Source organism: Oxyura jamaicensis, chromosome 2 (assembly GCF_011077185.1).
Source record: "Oxyura jamaicensis isolate SHBP4307 breed ruddy duck chromosome 2, BPBGC_Ojam_1.0, whole genome shotgun sequence".
NCBI lineage: Eukaryota > Metazoa > Chordata > Aves > Anseriformes > Anatidae > Oxyura > Oxyura jamaicensis.
This window is the reverse complement of record NC_048894.1, coordinates 44,379,392-44,389,822: the sequence shown is the minus strand read 5'-3', so window position 1 is coordinate 44,389,822 and position 10,431 is coordinate 44,379,392. Positions and strand designations below refer to the sequence as shown.

Below are 10,431 nucleotides of genomic sequence, written 5' to 3'. Positions count from 1 at the left end.
TCCGCGCACCTGGCGGCGGCGGCGGCTCCTCACGCCGCTCCCGGCGGCTCGGCAGCGGCGGCAGCCTCGGGGGGAGCCGCGGGGTCGGCGCCCCGCAGCAGGTCCCTGGGGGGCGCCGCCACCGCCGCGGGGGCCCGCGCCGCGCAGTCCGCCTTCAGCATCCCCCACAGCAGCGGCCCCTACGGCTCGCAGGACTCGGTCAGCAGCACCCCGGAGGAGGGCGGCCGGGAGCGGGCCCCCGGGGGTGGCGGTGGCGGCGGCGGAGGCTCCGGCGGAGGCTCCGGTGGTGGCTCCGGGGGGCCCCGGCTCGTCATCGGCTCGCTGCCCGCGCACCTCTCGCCGCACCTGTTCGGAGGTAAGGGCACGGTGCGGGGGGGACGCGGGGCTGGGGGGAAGCGCAGCCTGCCTGGCCGGCGGCTTGGGGCTTTAATCGGTGCCTGTGTAAATACTCTTGCCCGCTACTTACATAATTAGAGTTTAATTGGATCATGTGCCTCCGCCGTTTATTCTCAAACCGGCCCCAAACACTCTCAAGGCACCGGTTAGCATCTGCCCGTTCCTCTTTCGGAGTTCTCGGCCCTGAGGAAGGCGAGGGAAAACAGAAGTTCAAAAAGTTTCTGTATTTATTCCCCCCCCCGAAAGAGGAGAGCGGCTGGGCAGCAGAGCTGTCCGCGGCTCCGAAGAGCAGCCTGCAGAGACAGGACCGCATGGTGTCGAGGCAGGAGGCGAAGCCACCCCGAACTCACCGAGAAGCAGAGGCCCTCTAAGGGCACGTACTAAACCCAGAGCGAGTTGTAGCAGTCTTTTTGTCTTTCCTGTGATGTTTAGATGAATAGCGCTGGTGGAGGGCTTGCGTTTGGCCACCTGGGTTCTTTACCTAGAAGTTAAAAACCTGCACGGAAGTTGCTGACTGCCTTCAGCACTGCTTATTTAAAGGTCATTGTTCATACAAGTCAAACATTAAGGTCCAAGGTGACCTTTTTTAATGTATTCACTCTTTCCATAAATCTAACGCATATCAGAGAAGATACACGTTATAACCTGCCTAAATACCAACCAGCTTCCAAAACAAGCTTTATTTCTGGAAGGTGGGGGGTTAATGTGAAATTCCCCCATTGTTGTGTTCCAATTAATTGATCTGTGGATACCGTCTGCAGCAGACTGTTTTTTTTTCCTCCTCTGTAACGCGACCTGTTGGTAGCCAAGGCAGGAGTGCCTTCGGTCCGAGCCTTGCGGGGAGCGCAGGGCTGCTGTCACGTGCCTGCCACCATCCATCGCTGGTGTGCTGACCTGGAGACATCAGGGCTGTTACTGCCTAGGTCTGAGACTGTCTCCTCCCAGTGCACTCGTTGGACATAACAGAGAGCTGTCAAGCCCTATCATAATAAAGGAGTATTTGCCCTTAAGAGAGAAAACAACTGTTCTCATAGTACCAAGCTGCCGAATAGTAGTGCTTTGTTGCAGGGGTACTCGCTATACCATCGCAATAGCTTGCGGGAAGAAGGTACATGCGTTTCTTTCAGTGATGAAAGGATGCCCTATCACTGACTTGTGCAGTTCGTACTAAGCACAAGGGAATCATTAAAACGTGTAGGCAGTTGTTGCTCAGAGGAAAAACTTCATTTTTTTTCTCCCTGCTTAACCGTTGTCTCACAACCCGACTTGCTGCAAGGAGGGACTGAATTAAATGAGTGCACTGACAAGGAGCAGCAATCTAGGAAACAGTTCAGATGCAGGAGGGTCTCTTCAGAGTAACTCTGACCTTGATTATGCTTTTCTATGACAGGTCATAATGTGTTAATTGCTGTACTACAGCATATTTTGTCTTTCACAAATCGCTGAAATTGGAATATTAAAGAGGATACGGGCTGAGATGATGCAGAGCTTGTTGCTTCTGCTGGTGCAGGAAAAGCGCCAGGAGAGGCGCATGCTCTTCATCTCCTCACTAATAAATAAGGAATGCCATATGTTGGGGTTTTGAATAGCAGGTGTTAAAATGCACTGTCCTTTGGTGGTCATGAGATGATCGTAAATCATCTATTTTTGTGTGTTCTAAAAATCCTAGTATTTCCTATCAGGATGAGTAGCTGTTTAATCATAATACTGCAATACTCGTGGAAAAAAGCCTCACTTGAAACACCTTTTTTTTCCAATTTAAATAATCTATGATATCAGCGATACAACTCCACATCATGTTGAACGTAGGCATCCTGATAGAGCTGCATGCTTAGTGTCTGTCTTCTTGATTCCTCACAACAACTAGTGCTTGGAATGGGTAGCCCCACTGAAGATCATAAATTGGTAGCATCAGCATGGTGAAAAATAACTTGAAGGTTTGTTTTTGTCCTGATGGTAACTAGCTCAAGCTTGTCTAGGTGTGGTATCTGGCATTTAACTTGTGTATTAAATGCATGCTTGAAGTTCCCTCCCTTGTGTTGTAACTTGCAAATTGACTGAATTGTTCCTTTTTGTCTTGAAAACTGCCTCAATTAATTTTGAGAATTAGCACAGCAATTCTGTTCAAATTAAAGAAGAGCAAGAGTAACTTTAACAAGTTGAACTGAATCTTTGGCTCTTTGTGTTTTTAGGCATACTGCTTGGCTTCATCAATCAGTGATGCGTGGGCGTTACATTAGTTAGATTACTGTAATTAATTTGCCATTAGTGAATTACATTCTATTGTCACTTTTACTGAGGAGCTTTGCATGCAGAAGTAATGTATAAATATTAATTCTGTAATGTCGCACACTGAAGCCTATACTATGCTTATTAATATACCATTAATGGGCTAGAATATAGAAGGTATTATGATGTGGTTATGTTAATGTATGGGAAAGTACGATGAGTTAGCTGCTCTGTTCCTTCAGTAGGAATCTACCTACTCGTAGTAGTCCGTCTAGTCGTAGTTAGGGCAGCCTCTCCTGGCTCAGAGGGCCTCATGGTCCTGACAGGCCTCAGGCTTGTGTTCCGTAGGATCAAAGTGTAATGGAGGAAATATGGCCATGCACCTTACGTGTTAACTCGGGGTTCACTTCACTGGTAAATTGAGGCCTTGGTCTCACAGAATAAAAACAAAAGAAACCCATGTAACGCAGCTAAATGTGTGGCGAGCTCTCCTGGGGGAGGCTGAAGGCAGAAAGCAGAGCGAGAGCTGAATTCCCTAAGATCTTATGGTGCTCCCAGACGAAGGGGCCAGGCCTGCGTGTGATGTCCGAGTGCTGTCTTGGGACATGGCGCCGAGTTCCAGCTTCCTTTAGGGTGATAACTGTAGAGTTGTGACCAGTAGCTTCCTGCTCTGGTCCTCGGTGGATGGGACTTCCCCTCTCTCCCTGCCCCAAAGTAAACATGCTTACTTCTCTGAGAACAGCCTGTAAAAGAGTTGGCCTTGGGATCCACAGTTAATTTATTTTTTCCACCCTGTTCCTAGGCAGTATTTCTTCATAGACTGTCACTACTACAGCCAAGTTACTGCTGTAGTTGTAATGTAGCCTCTTTTTGTCAATGATACTTGCCATGATTGGCACAAACTGGACGATCTTTCAGAATTTTCTTTGTTTTGAGTAACCACCGGTGTGTTACTTCTGTCACTTGAAATATTGACAGCTCCTTAGAGCCCCCTTTATGTTCGTGATCCTATTTCTGGGTGGTCACAACAGGGAGAATTCTTGGTGAAATCACCTGCTAGAAATATACTTACAGTGTTCAAATTTAAATTGCCAGCCACTGAATGTATGTAATGCTGCACGGGTAGAATCTTTTGTGTGTTTTATTGCAATAATAAAACACATAGTGTTTGACTGCAATAATAGCCGGCAGAGGCAATGAATGAATTCTTGCTATGGAAGAAGGTTCCTTTCATCTTTCTCACACCTTTTTTGGGGAATCAAATATCATCCGATCACTTCCTTGCCCTTCTCTCCTAGTATCACGCAAGTACTCTTGCTTTGGGAAACCACGAGTGTGAAACTATTAAACACTTCAGATTTCAGTGCCATTCCTGTTTTGCTAGCCAAAGTTGGAGCTCTGACATCGTTGCCCCCCTGACTTGAGAAAAGTGTTGGGAAGCATGCTATGCTATGAGACTATTGGGGATGTCCTCCATCTGTGTGTGTGTGTAGCATTTGAGAAGCAATGACACTTGCTGTTGCAGTTTCACCCTGTTTTTTAATGTCTGAGGAAGGCTGGCAGATATTCAGTACAAGATACACTTCTCTAAATTACTTCCCAACCATTCAGAATGAGGAAAGATTGTAAGGTTTTAGTCTAATAAAATTTACTGCTTTTCCATACAAACTCTGCCTTTTTTTAGAGATATGGTAACACTGCTGTTTGCAGTTGTAAACAAGAAAAATCCCATGTGCGTTTTCAGATAGTTTTGCTGTTGCTGTTCATTGGTCTTCCAAGATGCAGTACAGTGAAAACTAAGAGGCTGTTTTGATTTCTTTCTCTTCACTTGGCTGCAGCAGTGAAACACAATCACATCCATGTTTGTCCATTTTGGGAAATGAGAGCGATAATAATGAGAGGCTGGCTGAATTCTGCTGATTGTAGAAGAAGGCTAAAATTGAGACTGGTTTGCACGTTGGGAGAAATACAAACATGTCTGTACAGATGCACACACCTTCACAACAACCACAGATTGTGAGGGAGATAGATGTGTGCCTCATTTTCTCTTCAGTTATACCTATGAGTTGACTCTGAAGTGAAAGAGAAGAGTCTTGTTAGCAGTTGTTGAAGATGTTTCAATCAGATGAAGAGTTTTGGAAATGTATTAGCATCCCATTAACTACAGCAGGTTAAAAATAATAATAATAATTAATTGTGCTAGGAAAGCAGGCCAAGGATAAATCTAATGATAAGGAATTCCAGAAGAATTCTTCTGACAGATGGGTTTGGGGAATCTGATACCTTTTCAGGGTCTTGCTCTTCTGTATTTAGTGGGCTCTGCTGTTGTTCCTGCATACATATGATGGGCAGCAGGGGAGTAAACTCCAAAGGAGCAGATGCGGGACAAGAAAAACAAGCAGAAGGTCTGCCACCACTTGCCCCAGCTCAGAGAGTGGTTTTAGTCTCAAATGTTACATGTCCAGACAAATGAGCTAAAAGAACTAAAGGAGCACTGTCTGGATCTGCCAGCAGCGCTACTGAAGCCCTTGGGACCTGTTTTGGTTTCCTTCAGGTGAAGAGGGAGCCAAGTCTCTGCTATGATGAGAGATCTCCTGCCTGGTAAGCAAAAGGTGTTAGGAGAAGCCAAATAACAAGAATGGCAGTAACTGCATTTGGGGGAAGAAACTTAAATAGTTAATGATCTGAAGAAAGGGAAACTGGCTTAATTGTAATGCCATATATAAATATTTCTTTTGGCTATCAAGACGGCGATAACACCTGACTGAGTCTTTGGAGTGCCAGTTCAAACAAGGCCTTCCTCTTTAATTTCTTCTAATCCAACCGTGATATCCTGACAGCGTGTCTCTCCTTGTGTTCTCTCACGTAATTGCAGACTCCACTCCAACAGCCTTCCAAGTCATTTATTTGTCTTGTAAAGAAAGCCTTTTGTCACTGCTAAAAATTCAAACCTATTTTTAAAACACATTGCCTACCCATCTGCTTGAGTACATTTTCTCCTGTTCTTGCCAGCTGTTCACAGAAAAGTTCATCATGTAAATGTTCTTGCTTTGCTGTTTCAGTCTTGCTCAAAACTTTCAGGTTTGGAACAGTATTACTGAGGTTTTGGGTAGGTTCTCCCTGCTATTTGCAGAATCAAATACATATTATTTTCAAGATTTTTCTGCAATGTGTCTACTGCTCAATAATGGTTTAATTAGTTTTAGGAGAGACCTGTGTTAATTTCTACAGATTGTGTTCGTTTACTGTGGTAATGGAACATGTTGTCCTTGAACCTGTGAAAAGGAGGAGAGAGAAACTTCTGATTGCTAAGGGTTTTTATTTTGGAATATCTTTAAAAACATGCACCTCATAAATCAAAAGAAAACGATTTGTGTTTAAAAAATAAAAATTAAAAAAATACCTGAGTAAAACCAGAACAGCATTTCATGTGCATACAAGAAATTATTTTTGCTTTCTACTCTCTTCTTAGTTACCTCCTGACCAAATGCCTGAGTTACCAAGGCCACCTTTCTTTGTAAATGATCGTCATCATGACTTTCACAAGGATGTCTCGGTGTGCATCCAGAGCTCTCTGGTGCCTGTTATTTGATAGGCTTCAAATTCATGACACCTGCAAAAATGGGAGGCTAAGCAAGCCATAGTAGGAATGAGACTTGTTCAGCCTCAGTGCATGCTTCTGTTCCCTGCATGTAAATTGCATCGTATTGACCTGAAGAGATCAGGAAGCACGCAGGGAAGTCTTGTAGGGCTTGAGATGTTTGACTGCCTGCCAAACAGAATTAATAGTGGTGTACGCGAATTGCCGCCGTTACTCGCATACTTCTCCAGGAATTGACCTACCTGGGTGTTTTCTTCGTCCTTGTGTGCTCTGTCTAAAATTCAGACCACCGCAGACTGAGCGGTCCCCAAAGAGCAGGCGTGCTGCATACCATTGTGGATATTTTTAGGAGATTCTGTTTGCTGACTGACTTAGTGTGCTATAAATACTGAGTTCTCATCTGGCATGCACTTTGCATGTCTTCTAGTAACTTATAATAAATTCACCTAAGAATAATGGCAAGATAAAATGAGCTGTTACAATTTATTTGGCTTTCCATACCAAGTGTCACTTATCTAAAGCGATTATTTAGCAACACCAGCTCTAAATGGGTTTTGAAACTAGTGGTGTTCCAAAACACTTCCTAGTTGGGCTGCCATAATTAGTCCCTATGTCAGGTTGATTTATACAGTGATTTCATTACTGTTTTAAGAATTGAAGGTGGAGTTGTTAGATGTGAGAGGTTAGCTGAGCATCTGGAGCATTATCAATGCGAGGTGATTACATTCTTTGCTACGTCAGTGCTAGCACATTGCCTGAACATGCATAATGGCTATTCTCTGGAGAAAAATGAAGCTTTAGTTATGATTCTCTTGGATTTTTTTTCCCAAAGTATAGGTGTATATACATTTGCTTGAGTTGAAATATAGCTGAGGCATTTCCAACATTTTTTGAAATTATTAAGACTCAGTGCAGGACGAGGGGAGAGCTCTGTGGGTCATTAAAATATAAATGCATCTGTCTTAGGATATTGAATTTGACACAAAATTGAAGGATGGATTGTGCTGAATTTTGCCAAGCGTAACCTAAATGCAGTTCTTCTGTACTCCTAAAATAAAAACTGTGTCATAGTGCACACTAATAGCTGTGGCCTTCATGAAAGGAATTTAAAACTGGTAAAGTTTTCCATGTGCAGCCAAAGAGAAGTCAGCCCTGACGTGCTTTGTGCATGCTCCTAGAACACACAGACAGTATTTCGAGAATCTTAAAACATTTTCTTTTTTAATGAAAACTGGACCAATCTGGTGATAGTCTTTCAGAAAACTTACAAAATAAACTGTCTCCCTGCCAAGAATCTTTGCAGGGCACTGTACAGTGCCCTAAAATCATGCCACCTTTGAATCCTGATTTCTGCAGCTATCATGAGTTTTACTTCTTGTGGACTGAAACAGCATCACTCCTACCTGAGTCCTGAGTATGGCCGTGGGAAGGAATCCTGCCTGGCTTCAGCAGGTGCTGTGGCCCTACTAGACAGGGCAGGGTGCTGTCAGTTAAGTAAATTTCAGAGCTAATGGTAGAGGATCTCCAGAGTATGAAGACTGGCAGCAGTAACAAAATGCAGTGCTCTGGTCATTTAACTGCTTTCACCAGGCCGTCTTCTTTCTTCTGTCTTAATTGCACCGTCAAGGATGACTGAAGTGGCATAAGATACCATACTTGAAGATTTGCTGGCCGTTGTCTTGGGAGTTTTGCTATTCTTTGCCAAGAATGAGTGTAAAAGTCACACATCTGCATTCTGGATGTTGGATATGAAGCATGTGCAGCAAGTGACTCAGGGCTCCTGCAGTCTCTTACACTGGATAACCATGATTCATCTTCGGGGTGATTTTGAAGAAGAGTGCTGAAAGACAGTATTACTGAGTGTAGGTGTGAACTGTCCAAATATGGGGTTGTGCATTACACCTTTCCTTTCATTTCTCAGTGTTTTGATTTTTCAACCTCAGTGGTTGATTAGGGTTAACTTTCTGATCCCTGTTATTTGCATATGGTCATAGTTTTAAGAGGCAGATCAGTGTGGATAGATACTTGTTTTCTTTTGATATTCAGGTTAGTATTAAATGTAGATTGCTTGCCTGACTTTAAAAACAAAACAAAACAACAAAAACAAAAACCCTAACCCTTTTGTTAAAGCTCCATTAACTTATTAATGGATTACATTTCCAAAATAATAAAATGCAGTTGAAAAGCTACTCCTATATTTTTAATGCGTCATGTAAAAAAGTGTTTACTCCACCATCGCAATAAAACCATAAGGCTGTTGCTGGTTGAAGAGAAATGATTCCTAGATCCAAGTGCCAATGAAAACAGCATGAAATTCACGTATGTAAAAGGGCTGCATGCTATCAAATAAATTCCCTTTGAATATTTAATTCAGCTGTCCTAACATTTAGATACTAGATGACAAGTGTACAGGAATTGCTTGGCTTTTTAAGTACCAACTGTATTACTCTTCAGTGGGATTTAATTGTGTTTCTCCTTCAGTTCAGCCTTGGATTAGTTTATATCCAAATGTCTCATATCCATGAATTTGTCTGTTTTGTAACTGATAACATTTCAAAGACGGGTGAAACTGGGCTTCTTTGTAATCATGGATGTGCAAAGCCAAAGTGTTTAAAATGCTTTTGAAGGAAACGATAATGGTGAAATAGCTTTCAGTTTAGAGGAAATACAGATTATATTGCTAGCATAATAAAGCATGTGCTAAAATAAACTGGCTTTTGTGTGCTCGATAAGTCCAAGATCCAGTGACTGCGTGCAGTGAGGGAGTGGAGGAAATGTTCATTGCAAATGTGGGGCTAGTTCTGCTGCAAACAAAGAAATAAGATGGCTAAAGCAAATACTGGGGTTTGAGTTGCGCAAGTGCGGGAGATGACGTGTTCGGCTCTCCTTTGTCTCCCCGCTGTGCCTCTCCACTTGTAAGGCACGCAGTTGCATTCAGCTGATGGAGTCAAAAGGAAATGATCAACATGTTTGGAGCTGGAGGGCAAGCGTCCTCATTTTGGCTTTCTAGTGGGCTTGGTGGCTATATTATGACTTTACCTCCACAGGTGTATGTCGTGCTAGCAGTTAACCTTTTAAATGGGTTTAATGATTGAACATTTTGCTTTCAGAAATGTTCAAAAGAGTTTTGAGCTTGCGTTACACCATTTCTTGTCATTAAACAGTTCAATGTGTTCATGAAAGTTGTTGATCTATGAAAAGTGGACTAGGAACTAGGCTTTATGAAGACCACTTGGGCTGACAGCACTGTTGAGATTGATCCCATCCACACAGATAAGGCAAGCTTATGCTGCCATGAAACCTAAGGTCTTGGAGTGGTTGGTTGTCTGTCAGAAGTGTTCTAGTTTTTAAATTCTGCCCCCTATTGACTCTCTTTAAGGAACTCACCATCTTTAATCTTTGGTCAAGGTAACTTTGACTACTGGCTGAATTGTTTCAAAAACTCATCAAGTATTTGACTGTTTTTTATTAACTGACAGAACAAAACATTTCCAGTGGCTCTGCTGCAGTCCTCGCTTTTAGTAGCACTAGAAAAGTCAGTAGGAATGAATTTCTGTAAGTTCTTTCCTACACATTATTTTCAACACTTGGAAAAAATTATACTCTGAACAGTCTTTAAGTGTTCAGCTTGCCTTGCCTTGTGGTTGTTGTCGCAGACGTGGCAGTCTTTCTCTGCAAAATACTTGCTTATGTGTTGTTGATGCTTGATTTTAAATAGTGGTTTAATGCTGTTGACCTCCATTTTAGTTGAATTTTAAGTTCCTGATGAAAATATTGGCATCAAATTTTATATTTTGTCATAATGTTTTGCTGATGCAAAACATGCACTGCACAGCAAAGATAGGAGTAGCCAAAAGTATCCAAAAAGTGTACTAGAGAGATGGTTTTTGCATTTTACTATCCACAGGTAACTTTATTTTTCCCAACTCCTCAATTGTGGCAATAGTTAATTAGTTAACTAATGAACATGGCAGGTGTAAGCGTGATTTTGAATGACAGCATAGCATGTAACATTGAATGTTGTTGGCATTTCAAGTCTGAAAAGCTCCTTGGCCATGTTGTTGGTTTGGTGGTGCTTCTGGCTTCCTAGCTATGCTGAGAAACAGGTTGTTGGGGTAATGTAGCTGCCTTTTAACACTGGCAGTTACTCTAGCTGCAGCTCTGATACAAAGAACTGGGAATGGGAAGCCTGAAGGTATTCTGGT

The 10,431-nt window shown here is 42.8% G+C and overlaps 1 protein-coding gene across 1 annotated transcript in view; it reads left to right on the top strand.

Annotated features, from left to right (window-relative positions):
• Nucleotides 1-6: 6 nt before the first annotated feature.
• ZNRF2 (zinc and ring finger 2) overlaps nt 7-10,431 on the top strand; it is a gene marked incomplete at its 5' end in the record, with an annotated part of 53,364 nt that continues 42,939 nt past the window's right edge. The window contains one exon of the mRNA XM_035316096.1: nt 7-355. Within this exon, the coding sequence (XP_035171987.1) occupies nt 7-355 (349 nt within the window). The remainder of the gene's footprint in view (nt 356-10,431) is intronic.